We start from the raw sequence: 23,370 nt of genomic DNA, 5'->3' as shown, positions 1-23,370 counted from the left end.
AGCAGTGGGAAGCAGTGTTGTGTGGGTTGGGTTTGGACAATTTTCCACCTTACGTAACGTCACGTCGCTCGTAGACCGATCGGCGAACCGTAGAGTCTGGTTGAATGTTTTACTTTATTTCTTCATTGGATGAAGTGAAAACTTGCTAATCCCGTTTTATTTCTTCTGCTCTTCCGCCCCGACAGGATTACACACATTGTACCCCCGTCACCCGTTCATCTAGCGTAGATGTTTGAAAATGCCTTTTAAAAACTTTCAACGGCGGGTTAGTGGTCCTGGAGCATACTGCAACAATTACATACAGAGCAGGTAAGTGCATGTCAATAGCGAACCTAGAATGATTCGGATTATTGTTATTCAAACCAGTAAGTTCCTTGACTCAAAGACTTATTAGTTATCGAACTTTTATTTAAAACCTTGATGCTCAGGAACTTAATTTTCGTGTAATTTCTTGCTAAAAACAATTCATGTTTGATGTTGAGCTTTATTTGGGTACAGATTAAACAATCAAATATTACCAGAAATGTTCCAATTGTCATTTGCATTCAAACAAGCCTTATACAGTATTTAAGAATGTGTCCTTAGGCTGCAACAAACTTATCATATTGTTTGGCGTTCTTTAATGAGGATTTACCTTTTTTATTCTTAACATATAGGAATTAATTGTCTTCGGAAGCTTTCTCTTAGTATAAAAAAAAAAATGAATAGTTGAACAGCTACGGTTTTAGTTCAAACATTTCAAGTGTTCAAACTATCGCTACTGAAAGTACAACGTATTTCCCAGATCGTCTTGTGTTATATTCGTAATTCTTATGCTTTCCTTTAATCTACTACATTGTATTTTTATTTGATACAATACACCAACGTCCGTAATATCATAATAGATAAAACAGTTTTGTTTGACTTCCAAAATGATCGAATCGGTGTAACTGAAATTCAGACAACATAATTTCCAGAACCGGGTGTGAAAAACACGTGATTTTTATGCTTTGTTTTATTCCTGATATTTTTTTAATACGTCGTCGATAAATGTTTCAAAACTTTATCCCTAGATCGTCGTGTTCGAACCACATTTTACTTTTACTGTTGTTTTGACTTTCCGTTTTTTTTTTACACTTCCCTTCACTCCTTGTAAGTTTAATTTACGTCGAGCAAAATGTTGGTGTCCTGGCTAATAACACCGGTGACACGAACCAACTCAACTATTCTAGCAGTTGGAGTATCGCCCGAACCCGAAAACGGTCGCTCCAAACGATCGCCTCCGTTCCCGGTGTTGGTGGCCAATAAACAAGTGCGCTCCAGTTCGCTCAAGACCAGGCGTCTGTGCTAGTAGAACCCCACAGCAAGGGGCGCTTGCAATTATTTAGTTGAGACGTACATACGGTTCGCAATTGGCCGAAGCGAGCAGCCCGAGCTTGAAATAGATCCACAAGGGAAGGAATACAAACGCCAGCCGCAGCTTCATGGTGTGCAGCAGCGAGCGCGGGAACGTGATTATTTATTTACTTTTGCTGAAATTTGTAAATCCGTTAATTTGCAACGAACAGCACAACTCGCGCACACTTCGAGCGGTTTTCGTGATCGATACACCATTAAAACCGGTAGTAAAACAGGCAACTATTAGCATTGTCGAACACGTCTTGCTCCACATTTTACGATGCCCCTTCCCATAATCCAAGGTTCAAGTCGTGTTCGGAGGAAAGAGTGCAGGGTTCCCCGTTCGTGTTTGCCTACCTATCCCTTCCCTGTTGTGTCTCCGATTCACACCAAATCTGCTCAAATATCGTGAGATGATTGGTCGTAAGCAATGCTTAACATTCTATTGCCGCCATAAGTGTCGGTTGGAAACAACCAACAAGCGTTAGTTGATCGGTTTAAGTCAAGGTTAGTTTTGCCGATCCGTGCCGGTGTTGAAGCGCACTGATGGAAGCGCCTGGTGCCTCATGCGGATCACACCATTTTCCAAACACACTGAATGGAATAGATCAATAGATAGTGCTGTGAGCATTGTCCATTCTACAATACTAGCAATAATTTTTTAAACACGGTGTAAAAACCAGGAATTGTAGTGCAAAACAATTTCATTATTTTATTTTTGGAATGAAATGAATTAAAAATATTCCCTTCCTCAGTAAAATAAACGCACATGTAGTAATTCAAAATAACATTTAAAAAAAACATTAACCATAATGTTAAAACCAGTAATTGTTGAGCTAAACAATTTTATTATTTTATTTTTTGCAATGAAATGGCAATAAACAGTGTATAAGTTGACAGTTGTCGTCTGTCTCGTTCGGATGCTGAATCACCGTGCTTCAACATAATTCGTTAATTCTCACTGCATTTTGTGTTTGGTTTATTTTACTGCTCGACTTTATCGCTCGCTAAGCGTTTTCTTTTAGTCGTTTCGCTGGAGTTTCGTCCTTTCACCGCACTATTACCGTCCTATTACCGTTAATTTCCCCGGTCGAGTTCTTACGCCGCGTATCCCACCCTTATTCGCGATGGCCGCTATTTGTTTTTCGTGCGCTGAACTGGTCGACGCTGCCGACTGCACTATGGTTTGTGCTTTTTGTGAAGCTTCGTTCCATCGCGGTTGCTGCAAGCTTCCTGCCACGCTGATTGACGCGGTTAAGGTTCATGTTGACCTTCATTGGAGCTGCAACGGCTGCACCACCATCCTGAAAAATCCGCGAAGCCGGGCAGTGAAAGAGATGGGCTTCCAAGCCGGCTTCCAGACCGCGCTCAGTTCGTCCGTGGCTGCAATGGGAAAGCTTATGGAGCCGTTGGTTGCTGAGATCCGAAGTGGCCTTGCACATTTGCATCCCACCAACGTGCCGCGAACGCGCAATTCTGGCTCGCAACCTTTCCCGGCTGGTAAACGCAGGCGTGTCATTATGGAGCCCGCGTTATCGGACGGCGTCATAACTGTAAACAATGATGGCGTCGATTCGTCTGATGTTGTCAAACAAATCACGGACGATATCACTAATTCATCCAGCGGCCCGGCACCACCACCGTTAAAGGATGAGATTACTGGTACTGACACTTTTCTCTCTCCGATGCGTGCCGCTGTTCCCGAGCCCCGAACTGACCGAATCTGGATACGGCTTTCGAACATCTCCACGGCCGTCACCACCGATGATGTCGTTGCCTCGGTGAAGCGTCGTCTGGCCACCGAAGATGTCGCGGCCTTTTGCTTGCTGAAAAAAGGGACCAGAGCGGACAGTTTGAGCTGGCTGTCCTTCAAAGTGAGAGTCCCTGCGAGCCTCCGGGACAAGGCTCTCACTCCCTCGACCTGGCCCGCCGACGTTGGTGTCCGGGAATTCATCCCGTCGATGAGATCCCGTTATCGTGATAGCCAGCGGGCTCGATCTCATGATCATGAACTCCGCCACTCGTCGTCGCCGATTACCGCTGAACGTCGCCGTTCATCTCTAGTGCAACCATCCATCACAAACACTCCTACACACACTTCTGCTCACTTCAGCAACGGCACCATGAACGATACATCCGAGGCTCCAAACGTGACGCTCGTTGAAGGCCCATCGCTGATCAAAAACACCGTGATGCGTAATGATGCGATGAGAAAGTTGCATCAGACTTCTCTTGACAACTTTTTTCTGCAGTAACGCACTACTTTCGGGGCGATCGTCCCGTCAGTGCTCCCGTCCTGCACCGCTTGACACTACGCACCGGGCTTCCCGTTACATCAACCACAGCGACTCGACTACTCGGACTACTACACCCCGCCGCGCATCGAATTCCCGTTTGTCGATCTATTACCAAAACGTGCGCGGTCTGCGCACGAAGGCTGATGAGCTCCGTTTAGCTGTGTCCGAGTCCGACTTCAATGTGGTGGTGCTGACCGAAACCTGGCTTGATCCCAGTCTGCCTTCTTCGCTATTTTTTGACGATAGCTTTCGGGTGTACCGTTGCGATCGTGACTCAGTCAACAGTACTTGCTCTCGCGGCGGTGGAGTTTTAATTGCGTGCTCCCGCCTGCTGACGTCACGGGAATTCCCTTCGAGGCAGCCGTCGTTGGAGCTCACATGTGTCATCATTCACCTGGGAAACACTCGCCTGCTTATTGTTGCGGGATACCTCCCGCCTAGGCTCTCCGCTAACGCTACCACGCTCCGTGCATACGAGGATTGCATCAGCGCACTATGTGCGACTCTTCACCCTGGTGACGGGATCCTTCTCCTTGGGGATTTCAACCAGCCAGCGATTTCTTGGAACATTGCTCAGCCTGATCCGGATGTTCCGTTTGTATTTTATGAGCCGCGTACGCGTTCCGCACTTTCTGCTCAGTTTGCCGATGGAATGCACCGTAGCGGACTATTCCAATTAAATTGCTGCTTCAACACTTCTGGGCGAGTGCTTGATTTGATTTTTGCAAACTGTGTCGTCGCCTCAGCCTGCTCGCCGGTAACCACCTGCAGTACCCCTCTCCTTCCAATGGATGACTATCATCCTCCGCTTGAGCTGGTTTTCTCGGTTCCTCATGCGGACTTGACTGTTCCTGCGCCAACACCTTGCCTCAATTACGCGCGGACTGACGTGGGCAAGCTCTCTGCGCTCATCTCTTCGTTTGCGGCCGACTTCGAATGCACGAACTATGCTTCCCTTGACCTCGCTGTCGATGGATTTGCTGCATTTATGGTGTCCGCGCTTAATGAATGCACGCCGTTAAAGCGCCCGAAACGTGGTCCTCCCTGGAGTGACCGGACTCTGCAAAGGTTGAAGACGGCCAGGGCTGCCGCCTATCGCATATATCGATCCCGAGGTTGCCAAACGTCGCGAGGTAATTTCAATGTTGCTCACACTCTACATCGACGATACAACAAATTCCGCTACCAAGGTTACGTACGGCGCCTAGGCACGCGTTCACGCCAAAACCCTCGTGCTCTCTGGAATTTCGTGAATGCCAGACGGAAATCCACCGGTTTTCCTGGATGTGTCCGCTACAACGGACGAAGCGGCAACTCCCCGTCTGCGGTTTGTGACATATTCGCAGAGCGTTTCGCTGACACATTCCTTCCGGACATTGTTGACCATAGTCGGATAGCTGATGCGCTCGCTTACGTACCGCAGGACGCCATGGCCCCGAACCTGCCATCGGTCGATGTAGAGTCCGTGATAAAGGGGATCAAGCGATTGAAGCCATCCACTTCACCTGGACCTGATGGGATTCCGTCGCTGATCCTGAAACGCTGCGCTGCTGCCTTGGCCCCTATCTTGGTCGCAATTTTCCGCGAGTCGTTTCGGTCGGGAATTTACCCTGCGACCTGGAAAGCTTCGTGGCTGGTCCCAGTGTACAAAAAAGGCGACAAAAACAACGCTGCGAATTATCGAGGCATCACATCATTAAGCGCCTGCGCCAAAGTGTTCGAGCTGCTCGTCTATAAGCCGCTTCTTGTCGCAGCTTCGAATTACGTCAGCTCGGCTCAGCATGGGTTCACCCCAAAACGATCAACAGTTACCAATCTCGTTGAGTTTGTCAGCAACTGCCATAGAGTGATTGATGCCGGCTCCCAGGTCGACGCTATTTACACGGACATCAAAGCTGCTTTTGATAGCGTTCCGCACTCCTTGCTGCTCGCCAAGCTTCGCGTCCTGGGACTGCCCAACTGCCTGTTGGCCTGGATGCGGTCCTACCTGAGTGACCGTTCATATTGCGTCAGATGTGCATCGCACACGTCGCGCAGCATCAGTGCCACCTCGGGGGTACCGCAAGGAAGCAACCTGGGGCCGCTTCTCTTTGTGCTGTACATCAACGACGTCACGCTTGTTCTACCCCCTGGCAGCCACCTCCTCTATGCTGACGATGCGAAGCTATTCCTTCCGATCCGAAGCCATGCCGACCAGGTCCAACTCCAGGCCGTCTTGCTGACCTTCCAGTCGTGGTGTACCCTGAACGGTCTTGAGCTATGCGCCAACAAATGCTCCGTAATTTCGTTTGCTAGAAGCCGTAGACCATTAGTTCACGGGTACTCATTGAACGGCGTGGTCCTGGAGCGGAAAAGCTGTGTTCGTGACTTAGGAGTGCTCCTTGACGAAAAGTTGAGCTTCCACGACCACCTGGAACACGTCGTCGCGAAGGGGAACCAGCTGATTGGTCTGCTGAGGCAACTTACACGCGAGCTCGATGATCCCGCCTCCATAAAGATGCTGTACTGCTCGTTAGTTCGGTCTGTCGTGGAGTACGCTTCTGTGGTATGGTGGCCGTCGGGCCCGCGTCCACAGGCGCGCCTCGAGTCGATCCAGCGAAAGGCTACGCGGCTGGCCTTACGCTCCTGGAGTGTCCCGGTCGATTATAATGGACGATGCGCGTTACTTGGCCTCGACTCGCTCAGACAGCGTAACTGTACCGCGCAGAGATTGTTTGTTGCGGGCCTACTTGACCATCATATTGACGCGCCGGAACTTCTCTCTGGGCTCTGTTTATACGTCCCTGCGAGAACACTCCGTGCTAGAACGCTACTTGACGTTGAGGTTCGTCGTACCCGTTTTGGATCCTCAGACCCGTTTCTTGTTATGTGCCGCGAATTTAATGCAGTCTGTGATCGTTTTGAACCTGACATGTCTAGATCCGCGTTTTTGTTTTCTATTCGTGGGGTGCAACCGGTCACCCGTTAGATGTAAATAGTATTAAGCTATGTATTGTACTAAACTTAAACGCTTCAAGGGGGCCAAATATGGTCCGTTGAATTTCAATAAAAATTACAAATTACAAATAGCCCCTTTTGCAGTAAAATAAACGTTCATGCAGTGATTCAAAATAATCCATGTATTGTAATTATAACTGTTCATAGTTCCTAACGAATAAATCTGTTGAACTATGTATTGTAATGGCTCAGGTAAATAATTACAGATAGTACATTATAACAAAAAGATTCTTGTTAAAATTCATACATAAGTGACAATAAAATAGATCTCTAGAATTTTGTACACAACTATATCTCAGTTGATAAAGAATTCAAACATCATCAAATAACTTAGTATTGATCAAGTTCAAGTGTAATTTTTAAACGATTAACTTTCATTTTCGTACAATTAAAACTAAGATAATAAAGAAACATGCGATGTAACTTGTAATTGGATAAGAATTGTAACAAATTAAAAATACGTTGATCATCATGAAGAACTTTCTAAACGATCCATCAATCACGAAATAAGCTAATTGTGCATACGTATGATTTTATTTGAAAACTGTTTCTTCACAATATTTGGAAGTACTGTCATCAAAAGCTGACGTAGCGATATTATCGCGTACGCTCTATTTCTGGCACCAGCTCCCTTCTATCCTCAATCTTCTACAAAAACCAAAACTCACAACTGGCAAAAATTTCCCACTTCCCCCGCAGATGGTTTGAATTGACGCGGTGCGTTGAACGATCGATCGATCCTCCCGGCTCCGATCGCGATCGATAAATTTAACCGACCGAGGGAAAATTATCCATCCTCCAAAAGTAAGAGGGAATAAAAGAACCTCAGCGTATGTGTGTGTGTGTGTCAGTGTGGTTTTCCCCGGTGGGGTGCGGGAGGTTCGCAACCCCCATAAGTCACTCACAACTAGTTTCCGTTGGCCGTTTACCGTAAATTAGATATACAAAGATGTAAACTGCCATTCAGCGATTTCCGAGCGGGCATCTGCGGCGATGATGGTGGTTGATTGGCCAACCGAAGTTCAGCCAACCAGCCGGGGAGCCGGTGGTTGGAGAAAGTAGTCGCTTCTCGCTGAAGTTGATCGGGCGAATCGAACCGGGACGAAGGCAGGGACGCCGCGAAAGGTTGAGCATTATTCGTCGGAGTTGTGCATGGCGTGTATAAACATCTTGTGCCGTTGCGTTCCATTTTTATCCATTTAATACATATTAGTATGTACACACACACACTCAGATGGCTGGCCACCATGGAACGAACGCTTTACGCGTAGTTTGTGAAAAACAAAACGATAATAAGAGAAATACAAAAAAAAACCGGACCACGTTCGAAGTAATCCCGCGCAGTATGAATATGTGTTGATATTTCATGTGTGTACGCCTATGTATGTATCCATTCCCGGCAGGCAAGAAAACTCGGAGTTTCTGCAGCTGAGCCAAACCCAACTGCATCAGTCATCGGTGAACATCGGCTTCAGTAACATTGTTTACAATAGTGCGAACAGTGAACCACTGAACAGCTCCCGAAGCGGCTCGACATCGCTCGCAGTGATTGGTAAGTTTTTCCTTTTGCTTCCTATAAGCTTCCTATCGGTCAAAGTTTGGCGACATTCGCGCCAGGTGAAAGTCCCCTTCCGTACCGCGTAGACAAGCCGCGATCAAAGAGAGAGAGAACAGATCAAGCGTTTCGTAGATTCGCTCTCAACAATGTGTTGAATCTGCATCGCCGCGGTGGCACCGACCGGCACCGAAGGAATTGAATAACGAGAAGATCAACTTAAATAAACCACCAAGGTCTAGGTAATGAACGTGGCCCCCCTGGCTCTCCGTGGTTCGATCGGTTCAGAACGTCGACGTACGAGGGAGTTGTGCAGGACTAGCGGCGATACGGTGCAGTCGTTTATGTGGCCGAAAATACGCCCCAGCCAGGGTCACCAAATAATCATCCGACACGAGGAAAAGAATAAACTACAGCGGGGTTAGAATGAATTGTGTTTGATTGGATTCTCGACTTACACTTGTTTCTTGTTTTTTTTTTCCATCTCTTTTTCTGCTCCCGCGTGTTATCTTATCGCGCAAAAACACGAAACCAAATAAAAACAATACCGAAACCGTAGACAAATCGGGCAACGCGAAGGCGGACGCAGGCGACCAGAAGTCGGGCCACAAGTACAACGATCTGAACAAAACCTCGCTGTCGGTGGAGGAGAGCAACCTGAACTTCAACTACGTCAAGAGCAATGGCAAGTCGGTGTCGGCCAACAACTGCAGCGGCTCGTACAAGGGCCTAGCGAGCGGCAGCAACGGTGCGGGCAGCAGCAGCACACCGCCCTGTCCGTCGGGCAGGGACGGCGGTGGGCCGGCCGGAGCACCCGGTGGCGGTGGGGGCGGCTTCCCGTGCAAGAAATGCGCCATCAGTAACAACCTCAGCAATCCGGCCGCCGCACTACACCCGGGCCCGGGCGGGGAACACTTCCAGCAGGCGCACCACGTCTGCCACGATCCGTCGCACGACGGCAGCCTCCGGAGTTCGCCGGCCCACGCAGGGCAGCAGGGGTCGGGGTCGGGCCGGGCGGCCAACATCGTAGCGTCGTCGGCGCCGACCAAGTCCACCACCGGCAGCGGCAAGGGCAGTGCGCTGATCAGCTCCTGCCAGGGTTCGTTCCACTCGCTGCAGGGCGGCGGCTCGGGCAGCGTCGATGGGACCGGGTCGGCCCTGCCACCGTACGGACACCACAGCGTGTCGTCCAGCGGCGCACAGACCGCGTCCGGTGGCTCGATGCAACATGCCTGCAGCAACCTGCTGTCCCACCATCAGGTCCAGCCGCGGCTGAGCTACTCCACCAGCCACACGGACTCACCGAACGGCAGCGGTACCGTGCTGTACAACCGGTCGCGCATCAACAGCCACAGCAACGCCGCCACTCCGGGGGAGCTCGAGCGCGGCGGCAGCGTCGGGGGCGGAGGCGGCTCGGGCGCAAGCAGCAAGCAGCAGCAGCAGCAGCAACAGCAGCAGCAGCACGCCACCAACTACAACGTGTTCAGTGTGAACTACGAGCGGAAAAGTGCCAGTATCGGTGGAGTCGCCAGCAGTAGCGGTAACGGGTTCGGCGCGAGTGGCAACGGCGGCGGTGCCGGCGGTAGCAGTAGTAACGGTAACGGTAGCAAAACGATAAACAATAGTGGCAACAAAAGCAATAACAGCAACGGTGCGATCAACAGTGCGTCGAACAGTGGGAACGGGTACGGCTACCACGCGAGTGATATTAGCCAGCTGCGGAACATCATCGAGCTGAACAAGCAAGTGAACGATCTGAACTCGAAGAACGTCGAGTACAACCGCCAGCTGAGTGCACCGGCCGAGAACAATATCAACAAGAGCAGCAGCAACTGCTACAGCAATAGTGTCTACAATCTGTTTTCCAATCACATTTTGCCTCAGTATCACAGCAATTCGCCCAACACCAACAGCTTGAACCGCGCGAAGAAGAAGCGCAGCTATAAGCTCAATGGCAGGTAAATACTTCGGAATGGGGGATAGGGAGGGGGTCTAACCGAGTGGGCGGAGGGTGGTCCCTTTTGGAATGTCTGGATGTCTGGTCTTCGTTTGGCTTCCGTTCCGTTCGCAGACTGTCATACCTTACACAAGGTGTATCACAAACGTCTTAGTACATACCCTGCATAGTGTTCGATCATGTACGCAGTGGAACTTTACAAAGGAGTGCAGCACATCGAATTGGGTCGAAAGCGGGATTGATATATTCGTAGTGTAAGTGAATGCTCCAAAAGTGGAAGTCATTTAAGGCACTACCGAAGCATCCTAGGTACATTTACTAAACAATAGTTTGAATATTTTTAACATTAGTATACATTGCTTTCGAGTCCTGCCCCAATGCTTTTTAGGGATTGTTTTGACCCCTATTTCTAAAACCCTATAACTTCACTGTATTTTAAGATTTTTCAAATCCGTAAACTGTTACTTTTTACTATCTTTTGGCGTTTTAAATTTGTTGATGTACCACTTATCATTATTCCGCTAGCTCAGTGTAAAAAGATCGATGTGAATCGAATTTGAACCCTTTCCGTTTTATTTTTTAAAAATGTATCATATAAATTCAGAAAAAGTGTGCGCTATATTGCTTATATATTAGGCCACCTGCAAAAAATAATTTCATATTTTTAAGATTACAAATGGGACCACAAATTGACCTTGAAGATGTGGATTTTAAAATTGTTCATAGGTTGTTTCCGTCCTGTGCTTTGTTCCGTTATTTCGTACGCGAGCATTTTGAAGCATTATGCAGGATACGTTACTATTGGAATTAGCGTTATTTACGATCTTTGAGGCCAATTTACGGCACCACTTGTAATGGCAAAAATATGATTTTATTTTTCAAATGTTCCTCAACAAACTAACTTTCTAGCACACACTTGTTTTCTGGATTTACATTTACAAAGATTTTGAATTCAAAAAAGCTGAAAAAACTCAATTTTCACCGTTTTTGCTATACACTGAGCTAGCGAAATGATGAAGAAATGCATCGAATAACCAAAAACGTCAAAAGATAGTCAACAAATATACTAAAAGGTAACAGTTTATGGTATTGGAAAATGTTTAAAAATAGTGATGTTACTACGTTTTCAGTGATTTTCAATGATGTTCTAACGGTCAAAATGACCCTAAAAGGCATTCTAGTGATAGTCAAGTTGTTTCTCAGCACTGGACGTATAGAAAAATATTAATTTGAAAATGAAATTTTTTTGTAAAAATATTTAGCCTTTTTCGAGATATTAAAAAAAAAAATCAAAAATTTCGTCGGGGTCAAAATGACCCCGATTTGTCACAAAAGCTCCGATATTTCCGGTTTGTCACAAAAGCTCCGATATTACCGTTCGCAGAATATGTTTAACCGTTTTTCATTTAAAATACGTTTCATTTCAATTGAAGCGACTTTCTTCTGCTTTTTAAGTAATCGAGATAAAACAACTCGAAGCAAAGGTAAACCACACATTGATGTTTTGTTTGAAATAAAGTTGTCTGGATTGATGCCAAATGATCCTCCTCCAGCTTCCGATGAGACTTGGTAGCCTAACGTCTGGCAACTTGCTCAACGCCGGCCACTGTTTTCTGGTTCTTGAACCTTAACAACACATATTTTTCTTAAATTCCTCGAGAATTCATCTCTAGATCTCTGGTGATCCCCAGACAAACAAAATTACTGGACTCACTACGTGGGTGGACACTTCCTTTTCTGTGTGGTAAACTTATTCGGCCTTAGCGTGGGCTTAAGTTCGGTTTCTTTGACGTAATATGTATGAAAATTGTCAGTTCGATTCGATCGGATTCATTCGATTCGAAATCCGTCCTGAGGCTGAGTGTCTTCGACGGATATCTATTTTTATCGTTATTACGAATTGGACGAATAAAAACGTCGTATAATTAAAAGGCAGACCATAAAGTACTCGAGCGTCAATGAGATTGGCTTTACTTGATCGGGATCGGATAGTAACGTGTTCTGGGTCAAGAAGCGTTGCTATTGGTTCTTCTTCCAAAGGGCTGTGTATGTACACGGAACTACAAATAGATTGTCGAGGTGAGTTTTCATCCAGTCAATGTAAGACATCGCTGGTTTTACTTGCGAAACCGATAAAACGATCGATTTTATCACACCGCCCGATCAATTCAGCCCATAAATCAAAAGGTTACCCCGCATCTGGCGGTGGATCTTCCTTGGGCCTAGAATAGCCGATGCCTTCATCTTCCGACGTCGTTACCAATGAATAATAGGGATCTGTTTTTGGAAGCCCCTCCTGGCATCGATTCGGGTGGTTGGTACGATTTTTTACTCACAATTTTAATGAGCGTACCGAAAGGATGCGCTCGCGCACACCATCGATTGTTTACAGAATCGATCGTACATATTCGAAGCGCCATAAACTAGTTTACTATTATCGGTTTTTCTTCGCTTTGTTTTTCCGAGCGATCGAGACGATCGGTGTACACACACTTTGCTCCGCGAAGTGAGCCGTTCGTGGCGGGAGGCTGGGCCCGAGCTGTCCAGCAGCGAGAGGGTAATCTAATGAATTAGGGTTTTATGGGGTAATCTATAAAAAAAGAAACAGGCGAAGCGGAATCCAAACCAATCCCCTGCGCGCCGGCCCGATCGCGTCACCGCTTCCAGCCTCCGCAATCTACAAGCTGCTACTATTTTCGTACGCCACTCATCAATCCCGGGCCAGCGGGACTGGCCATCTTTTCGATTGCAAGCAGCTCGAGAGATCATCTCGAATGATGGCGGCCGAGCGCATTGATTGATATTTCCGGCAGCCAGCCAGCCGGCAGTGGTGTGCGTTGTGCGGAGCGCTTTGCGGGGTGGGTCCTAATTTCGGACGCTCGGACGCCAAATCTCGAGTGAACTCTTCACGTCCGCGAGATGATAGTAAACGCGCTTTGATCGCTTGGAAGTGCTGCTTCGGGGATTAAGTATTTTTCAACAATTCATCGTTGATAGGGAAGCGCCGTGCGCTGACGTGGCCCGTGGCGTGTTGGCACACCCGAGACACCCGAACGATTTCGTGCGCGCCGAGTGCTTTTCAACAATTCATCGTCGATAGGAAACGCCTTGAGCTACCGTGGGGCCGTGGCGTGTTTACACACCCGAGACACCCGAACGATTTCGTGCGCCGTTACTGTAGATCAAAGTGTACTCCAAAACTGGCCAGCTGGAGGCTTCGTTCCCGAAGGAGGGGATCACGTATAACCCCTAAGCAGCAACACCTCGCGGGTCAGTTCCCGTCGGTCGGAGACGTCATTGCGCTATATTTTTAGAACCATACGAGTTGCTTTGAGTGAAGTTTCAGGTGCATTTTTTCCCTCCCCCCCTTTTGAACGTAAAGTACCCCAAGGATCATAATTTGCGTCGACGTATAGGCAGAACTGCTGGCGCACGTAATTGTGAGCGGCAGGTGCGAAAATACGCCGAGTCACGCTTTTAGGTAAATTAATGACATCTGCTCCTACCAACACACCGTACCTCGGTGGAGTGAGAGCACAAAAACGTAGACCGTAGTATAATTCCCACGTCCAAGTGAAGGCTGTTTTTATCCACCGCTGAAATGGTCCTTTTTTGTGCCGCGTCACTCGTCGACCGCCCGCCTTGTGGCCGGTTCCGAAATGGAAATGGATGGAATAGTTTCCCCATAATCCCGTATCGTATTTGCTCAGGTTTGCGAATGGTGACGCGGAACCGGTTCGGCATGCTCTTGGGACGCCCGGAAAGCGCACGGCTCTAATATTTACCCAGCTGGCTAAAAGGACACCTGCACTGATAGAGATAGTGGAAAGCCCTTCAAAGCCCCGAGCCGAAAACATTGCGTGCCGGGATACCGTATTTTGTGCCCACCGCCATTCTGTTTTTTTTTTTTGGTGGGATCGGGCTTGTTCAGCGTCGGAAGTGTGTAACTTCCAACAAGTGCCGGAGTGTACACGAGCGAGCGTTGAATTAGGAACGAGCAGTTGAAGCCATCGCGTTCACGAGTTGACACAGGCCACAGGCCGGCGTGTGTTTCAGAAGGAAAACATTCCGCATCCGAGCCACAATGTCATCGAGTGTGGACAGTTAATGGTGTGCCTACCGTAGTTGGAGTCTGTCGGTGTGGTGTGTCCGCCAACCGGGACCGGGTTGCCGAGCAGGACTTAATTGATGCAAGCAAAACGCGTCCACGCTTCGGCCAGCCGCCGAGGGCCGAGTGTCTGGCCGCTAACGATCCGGCGTGGCACGACACTAATTGCCTAAATAATCCATTCGATCTGATTCGCCATCAACTGCCGTTGACCTGACCTCGGGGGGGAGGGGGGAAGGGTGTCCACCCAACCAGTCAACCGTTTGCTGGTTTGAAATTGCGCTTTTTCTCTGGCCAGCAGGCTGATATTTGGTCGCGATACACGGGATCCGGGGGCCTCAGACTGGTGCCGACGCGATCTCGGAGTGCGATCCCGCAAAGCTGTGGACGAATAAGGGTGCGGGCAGCGTGTGGCCACGTACACACTCATTACACACCGGCGTCATCGTTCAAGTGCGGTGCAGTGTAAAGTGAGTGAGTTATAGATCCTCTCCTGGCGCTCCCGAAATGCCGCCGGATCCTAGCACCGATCTTATCGGTGACGCGCGCTAACAATTGGCCGGTAATACACAAACGGCAAGTGGTCACAGCCGCTCGCAAGTGCTGAGCGTGGTGGTCCAAATTCAGATTCCTTGCCACGCTCGTGCACGGGCACAACAATGGGCTGGAGGAGGTTGTTGTGGCTTGTGTTGTCCACCGTCCGACGACAAACGCCGTATCCCGAGTTCACTTCCATCAAGCTCAATTAGTGGCAGGCAGCTGCTGCCGGCCCGGGGTACATTGTGCCGCTGCGACGTGACGACAGTGGCAACTTGGACGGCGTGGCAGCATCACTCAAGGACCGGAGCCAGTCGTGTAGCGCGGGCCGTCACGCGTCTCTGCGTGATCGATTCGCATGTCAATCAGTTTGGCTAATTCCCTGCAACCCCTCGGGACAACTATCTCATCAGCGGAAGCGACGGGTTGATTCGTTTAATTAAATCGTACCGCAACACACACATTCCGGCGGGGGCGTCCGGGGTCCTTCCCGTCTTAGCCGTCTTCTGATCGGTCCTTCTTTCTTCTCCATTCCGCTTGCGATGGAATTCGTCACCATTACGTCACCGCGGCGACAACCTACCGCGCTGCAACCGCAACTTGGCCGCACCAGCAGATTGTTCAGTGCAGCCAGCTCCGACTCGATAAGGTTCCACTCGAATCTGTCCAACCAGAACGACACCGATCTGCGGGTGTCGATCGACAACACCTGCACCGACTCCCTGGTGACGGCACTGGACGATGAGGCTCTGCTGATCACCGACTACATGAACGACATGGCTAAATCGAAGGTAATTTTAGCTCACCTGGGCCCATTCTTCCCACTTACTCACCTCATGGTATCCCTGTTGCGTTTGTCTCGTCCGGCCACAGGTACACTTTGATGACGTGTCCCTCTATGGCACACCGAAGGAGGAACCGCTTCCCAATATTCCTCCCTCCATAGAGAAACCGTCATCGAACTTCCTGAAGAACCAGCTGCAAGCATGGTTCCAGCCGACCGACAATCGGCTTGCCATGAAGCTGTTCGGCAGCAAAAAGGCGCTGGTCAAGGAGCGCATCCGACAGAAGACGGCCGGCCACTGGGTCATCCATCCGTGCAGTTCGTTCAGGTTCGTACTCCATCCAACCTACCTCTACCTTGCTGGATAACCTAATTCCTAATCTATCTCCCTCACCCGTGGACAGATTTTACTGGGATTTGTGTATGCTGCTTTTGCTAGTAGCAAACTTGATCATCCTGCCCGTGGCGATATCGTTCTTCAACGACGACCTGAGCACCCGATGGATCGCGTTTAACTGTTTAAGTGATACAATCTTCCTTGTCGATATAGTGGTCAATTTTAGAACAGGTAATGGGCCGCGGTTAGTGGTACGACCCACTCAAACTCGGTACACTAAAGTCATCCCCTTTTGCCTTACGCCTGCAGGTATTATGCAGCAGGACAACGCAGAACAGGTGATACTGGATCCGAAGCTCATCGCAAAGCACTATCTCAAAACGTGGTTTTTCCTCGACCTGATATCGTCGATACCGCTTGATTATATTTTTTTAATATTCAACCAGGTAAGCGTAACCACAGCGAGGATCCGTGTATGTGTGTGAGTGTGCGCGTGTGCGTATGTGTATGTGTCAGTGTGGTTATTTGCTGTGTAGGTTTACTAATGTGTGCTAATGTTTTTACCTAATGCTTCCAATAGCTTAGTCTAATTTACTTGGGTTAAATGTTTTTTATCCGTATTGTTTTATTATGAAGTAACTGCTGGTAACAATTTAAAGCAAATTTTTTTTTATGTAAAGCCTACACTTATTTGCATGTAGTGTGAAAAGTTTGACATTTTAGATAGCGTTTGTGTTCATTACTTTTTCTTAAAAATGACTTTTTGAATATATTTTTACAATGTAATGTAATGTAATTTTATATGTAGATATGCATGTATGTGTGAGTGTTTATGTGTATCGATGTATATTTTGTCCTCCGTTTCTCTAGTGCACACACCCTCGGTGAAGTTTGTCGAGCTTCGCACGCATGCCCTTCCTAGATTGCCGACTTGTCCAAATTAATTTTTCCTATTTTGTTTTTTGTTTCTTTTTTCCAGATGCAAAAGTACAGTCAGGTAAGGAAGGCATGGATGATTACGTTTTGCGTCGAAGCAAAAAACAAAAAAAAAATTACAAAACAATAATAAGCTGATTTAGATTGACACACTCTCTCTTAAGTGGAGTTTAGACCGAGCGCCATCTCGTGCGAAAGTCCCTTTGCCCTAGCGTTTGACGTTGAAATGGCGTGGTGTAGTGTGTTGCGTAACGGGGGCCGTTCAGGACCCCCCGGTGTTTGTGATTTGCGGTTGTACCGGTTTTTCGTAATGTGCTGTTTTAGTTGTGACCGACAGTATAGTATCGTACTAGCAGAAGTTTAATTTTTTTTACAATGCGTTCTAAACGTGATAATGGTTCTTCACTGTTTTAGTTTTTTCTTCAACAAACTATTTACCTTTTCTTTTCATTACTTTAGTATATGTTTGTTTTCCCCATCGGATACTTTTTAATGGTTTCCAGTTCGTACCACAACTGCGGCTCATCGGCTCGTCGTTCGAAGTGATCGCTCTAACGGTCTGTTTGGTTCTCTCCTTCCCTTTCCACAGGACTTTTCCGATTCGTTTCAACTGTTGCACGCCGGCCGGGCCCTGCGCATATTAAGATTGGCCAAGTTGCTCTCGCTGGTACGGCTTCTGCGGCTTTCCCGCCTGGTGCGCTACGTTTCCCAATGGGAGGAAGTTTACGTAAGTACCGTCTGTTCCCGTTTTGCCAACTTTTTCGCGCGTCCCATTCTCGTCCAGAAGCAGCATCAACTGCTACACCTTACATTTACTACCTACTATTATCCACTGATCGTGTACTTTGTTGTGCTAACGATATCGACACATACACTCAACCAAATTCGCCATGTTTTACAAATACATTCTTATTATGTCTCGTTCGCGTTATTCGTCCGTATTTGCTCTGATCGTTTCCTGTTTTTTCTTTCGGGGGTTTCTTCTTTTGTTTTTGCGTTTATCTTCCCAATAGATATGGTATACTTTTATCCGTTTACACAACTCCTCCCTTTGTTCGCTCCAAACTCGTGCGTTTTTTCTGCTTTGGCTTCAATGGAAATACATACATGTTCATCGGGAAATCACGTGCCGAAAATTTGCAAAGCATTTTGTGTAATCTGTTACGTTCTGTTTCATATATATATATGCTATATACAATTGCGCGGGTTCATATACAGCTTCAAGCAGTGCCTTTATATATACACACATACACAAACACACATACACATACACATAGACATACAGATATACGCACACTATTTTGTAAACATTTTATACAACATGAAAGAGCTTTGCACCATTAGGATTTTGAAACAGTTTGCTTGTGTTTTTTCCCCTATTGTTGTTCTATTGGTTTAATTATGGTTTTAGTTTCTCTTATAGGTGATCGTTAATTTTAGACTTTTTTTAAACAATATTTGGCCTATTTATTCTTTGTGTACACGAAGAAACGAGTTTGATGTTGCGTGGAGTTACTTTAATTTATACAATGATTAAGACTTGGTTTTGGATGGAAGTTTATCGATCTTTTTTTTCCTCATTTATTGAATTTATTTTGTGCAACCAAACGTATTCCAAACAACACATGACACCTATGGGGTTATCTTTACCACTGCACCAAAGAATTTGTTCCTAATGTGTGAAACATTTCCTCGCTTTGTGTTAAAAGATAGGGTCAGTTAACGGGGCCAGATGAAAACAATGAAAAGTGCGTCAGGAAACAAGATTTGATGCGATATTGTTTATCAAACTTTATTTTTGCAACAATTCTTAAGCAAGATACAGTGATTAGTGAGAAACTATACATGAGATGAAGAAGTTTTGGACGCAGATTCTCGCAGAAGTATCTAAATTTAACCATGACTAAATCTTACCTCGGCTCAGTAATAACCCGATTCCAGAAACACAATGCAACCAAATGAGGGAAAGACTAATGAGAAATGTATGGATGGGCCGTCAGCACGTCGTGCCATAGTCCTCCCATTCCGACTAGTTTATGGGAAGTGCAGTAATTGATCGTTAGCATTACTTCTGCTGCTCGAATGTGCTCTACCACTGGCTAGTAATTGTTCTGTATTGTGGATCTTAGCGTAAACCATTGTCTGTATGTGTCGTGTATGTGTGTTGTTAGTTTCACAGAGTAGAAAAAAGACAACGATAACCGGTTAAATGGTATGATCTTATTAACTAACCAAAAATATAGAAAATTTAAAAAGCTAAGTATTTGATCAGTCGCCTAATTTTAATTATTTCGCACCGCCTTGTTGGTATCAAAATTGACAAAATAATCTTTGATCTAACTGTTTCAACCGGCAGTCGTTAAACAAGTACGAAAGTCTACCATTAGTGAACCCTCTTTTTCATGTATGTGTGTTGTTAGATGTAATTGAAAGTAAATGTCTCCCAGGTAGACCGAGGTAAATTCATACCAAATGCAATCAAAAAGGCGCGTACGCACATTCCCCATCAAATTTCTTATTTTTTATTGAAACGGAAATAAAATTAATTTAATCGTCTTTTTCATCCTTTACCTTATTCTTACACAGCGGTTTGGCTGTTGCCTTCAATGTTGCAAGTGATTAAAAAAAAAAGTTAAACTTGTTAAACTTCAAAATAAACTCAAACGTGATTGACTTGATGATCGAATAATTCGTTGAAGTACCATCAAATAAAATACTTGATGCGGCATTAATATCGAAAGCACTCGTTTTGGTTTTGGGAAAACAATGGTCAGTTTACCCATTTGTTGTAGCTCCTCATTGGCATTTGCTTTCTGTGTTGAAAATTGAATTACTATTTTTTATAAAAACAAGTTTTAAAAATCGTATAAATATCGGCTGCTATACACACTCATAAATTGTTGCTGGATAATAGAGGAACGGGAATTTGCTGAATCCTTTCACACCTTCCAAACCCCTTCATTCCTCATGCTAGGTTCTCTGATCCATTTACCGACCATCAACGTAATGTTTCAGCCACACAAGAGAGAAATAAAAATTAGACAAAAATGCACCACACAATCTTCGGCACCTGTTTGACGTTCGTTCGAATTAATTTCTCTAAACATATGGGCTCAACTGAATTTGGCTGAATGTTGTTACATGCGCTGCAAATTATTATTACAACCACACGATGTTTCATGCGACGATCAACATCAACAAAACACACCGGGAGGGCAGTATGTTTTCTATGATTGAAAACACACTTCGCGGGGTTACAGAAACAGTACAGCTCATCTCACACTCGCTAGTGTTACTCGAAAAATAATTGTTACTTCACGTGAACAGGGATGATGTTCATGTGTGCTGTGGAGTAAAAACGGATGGGAATGAAAAACAGTACGCTGTCATTAGGGGTTTATGTGAACACGTTACATTTGCTTCATAGGAACGCCTCCTAGATTTATTGTGTGTGTTTTTCGCGTTGGTATACATATCAGTTGAGTTCGCGCGCTCGCAATTACTGTGTGTTATGAAATCAACTTACATGCATATTATATTTAACAAAAATAAACTGCACCTGGTGAGCCTGGTGTGTGCGCTTTCTAAAACCCCAACAACTAACTCATCGCTCGTACCCATCATTGAGTTTTGTGATGGTTTGTGTTTAGTTATATTTTATTAAGCCATATTTTGGAACCCACCCCTTCTATCCCCCCGTCCACCCCCATAACTTTTGCATCCTGTGTAATTCATTATTCTGTCAATTTAATCGTTTTCCCATTTGACAACGGCCGTTTAATCATCGCCCTTTTTCGCGTCCGACCAACTTTCGTTGCTCGCACCGTTGTCCTAAGGGTTTCGTGGTTTTAGTTTCCTTCGGGTTCCCCTTTGTGTTTGTCTGCCCCTTTGTTACTAACCCAACATCAACACTTTCCCCCTCACAGCCCCCAAAATTACCGTCACCATCACTACCTCACCACTCACCAAACACCATGTATCTAAGCATTAATCAAATAAAACCATCATTTTTTTAATCGATTATTTTATATACAACTTTAGATACTTCAAAACCTACAAAAAAAGCATTCTAATCGAAGAGGGAGATCCTTTCAAAAAGAACAAGCAGGTTTTTCTAAGAGCAGCCTTATTTTGAAGGTAATTAAGAGAAAGAGAAAGCGCTTTTACTTCATTATTTTTACCGTTTGTTATTTACTTAAACAAAAAAAATCTTAGAAACCATTCGGTACATAATCGTTTATCAGCCAAATCTGTTCAACTTGCTTATTTCGCTTCTAAATACGCTTTGTCAAAGAGATTTTTCTTTCCCATTTTGCTAGAGCAGCAAATAATAACTGCAATATTTACGACATGGCAAAAAAACAATGTTAATATGAAAAGTGCATCATATCGCAGCTTTTGTTCATATCTATAGCAGATCTTAGAGCAATGCAAGCACATTAGCACTTGTGCAAGTTTGTGAATAGTTGTGTTGGAACCCAACCTCCGGTCCGCAAAAAGAAACTCCCTCCGCGGAGGCCGTGTTGGCAATGTTATTGGCTAACGTTCTTCCAAAAGTGCGATTGTTGTCCTTCGCAAACATTCAGTAGCTAATTTGACTTGTCCAAAGTACCGCTATCGGTGTTTAAATTGAAAAAAAAAAAAAACTAATGTAGGACTTCTTTAACCGCAATAAAAATAATTTTTAAAAACGTTACAGTATGATCGATTGCTTTCATTTTGTTTCTCTTGATAACGATCGGTGTGATTTTTTGCATTTACAGTTTTTTAACATTTTTGCCGTACTTTTTGCGCGAATGTGTGTTTACTTTCTCAAGAATATTACTTACATACGTTCCGAAGCGTTCAATACCAAGTATAGTTTTGTTTTTGACGAACATGTTCTTAGCATGCATTTAATACTAGCAGTAGTTAAAGGAATGTGTACTATTATTTCATAATATCGTTCGTTTTTTATTACTCCTCTACTGTTACTACTGTACGAATACTAACTTCTGTTAGTGCTACTAACACTCTTCTCTCCTTTTTATATGTTTGATACAACAAGTATTGATATGGCTATATCAACAACTGCGTCTCCACAAGAGAATTCTTACAAGATTTACTTCCAATATTTACCAAAATATTGTTATGAAAAATATAGTGTGGTTAAGATGATCGTTAATATTATAATATTGCTTCGAGAAATTCTAAATAGCGCATAGAGATTTTGTTTTCCAAAATGTCTCTTGCTTTGGAAAATGCCAGTCAAAAGTCACAATCTTTACAATAGGCTAGAGCATCTTTTGCCACATAGTGCATAGATTTAGCTTATCAGCTAGAACGTCAGGTTCACGCACGTGGTACATGAACCAGAATTAGGATGGACAACATTTGCGTCGTCCACGTGCGCTTGTGCCGATTGTAGAACTCTAGCTAGTCCACCCTTCTTAGCCCAATCCTCCTTAGAGTTGGGAGCGTTTGATTTGTGTGAGTATTGATTTGTTTTCACTCCTAGATTCCATGGCTTGAGCTCTTTACCTACTACGCTTCAGGCCCCTAGCAGTCGTTACAATTTATCATCAACCTGTTGAGTAGGATTCCTGCGCTACTTCCTATCAACTAGCCGTAAATGCCGCGCCGCCATTATAAGAGAAAAGGATAATTGTACCACGACGAATACAACTAACGCATCTATTTTACTGTTCATTGTTGGTCCATTGTTTACACCCGAGGGGGTTATGTTTTTACCTCTTGGCTTTAATTTTTTTTTCTGGGAAACTAACATTCACTAAAATCGTTTCAGTCCCAGAGGCATCCAGTGTATCTACTTTTCCAATTTAAAAATAATGAATGTATGTTAAACATGGGATTTTAGTTAAATTTTAAGATCTATTGTAAAATGTATATTCATGAAATGTATAAATCCCAAATCTTTTACACTAAACGAAAGCAGGGAATGGTGTTTGCTCCGACTAGAAGCTTTTTCGAAACGGAGTGGTGAAATTCCTTGCGAGTCCAGAGAACCCAGATCGAACTAATTAATTAGAAAATCGGAAACAATAGCCTATTGGTACACAGCTAGCAACATAATGCATTGCACCCTATTGTCGTGTCGCGTACTGTAAATACGTTAAATGCAGCGTTTTTTCCTCCAGTTCTTCAACAAAACAAAACCCACCGATCCCTTTTCTCCGTCCCAGCCCGTCCAAAGTCGATATAAAACCAAGCAAAACGAGGCAACAGAGCAGCACAGACCAGCACAAAGCAGCAGCAAACTTGTTCGTTCGCTATCCGCAAAAACAAAGTCGCCGTTGGTTTGAGGTGCGCGTGTGTTTTGTTTTTATTTTCTCTTTTTCTTCTTCCCCCCAAAATGAGTCAACACATTTGTGAAGCTTCATTAATCATCATCCTCCATCGCGTAATCAACTTACGACGAATCCTGTAATAATACCAATAAGAATAATCGATAATGCTTCAGCTTCCGTCCAGCCTAATCCGCCTCG

The 23,370-nt window shown here is 45.4% G+C and overlaps 1 protein-coding gene across 1 annotated transcript in view; it reads left to right on the top strand.

Moving 5' to 3' along the window:
- Window positions 1-238: 238 nt before the first annotated feature.
- The window catches only part of LOC131271586 (uncharacterized), a 31,926-nt gene continuing 8,794 nt past the window's right edge, over window positions 239-23,370 (top strand). The window contains exons 1-10 of the mRNA XM_058273070.1: window positions 239-309; window positions 8,075-8,223; window positions 8,786-10,184; window positions 15,442-15,619; window positions 15,702-15,940; window positions 16,017-16,180; window positions 16,259-16,395; window positions 16,929-16,946; window positions 17,475-17,612; window positions 20,927-21,022. Coding sequence (XP_058129053.1) covers window positions 239-309; window positions 8,075-8,223; window positions 8,786-10,184; window positions 15,442-15,619; window positions 15,702-15,940; window positions 16,017-16,180; window positions 16,259-16,395; window positions 16,929-16,946; window positions 17,475-17,612; window positions 20,927-21,022 — 2,589 coding nt within the window. The remainder of the gene's footprint in view (window positions 310-8,074; window positions 8,224-8,785; window positions 10,185-15,441; window positions 15,620-15,701; window positions 15,941-16,016; window positions 16,181-16,258; window positions 16,396-16,928; window positions 16,947-17,474; window positions 17,613-20,926; window positions 21,023-23,370) is intronic.

Source organism: Anopheles coustani, chromosome 3 (assembly GCF_943734705.1).
Source record: "Anopheles coustani chromosome 3, idAnoCousDA_361_x.2, whole genome shotgun sequence".
Lineage (NCBI taxonomy): Eukaryota > Metazoa > Arthropoda > Insecta > Diptera > Culicidae > Anopheles > Anopheles coustani.
This window is presented reverse-complemented; position numbering and strand designations above follow the sequence as displayed.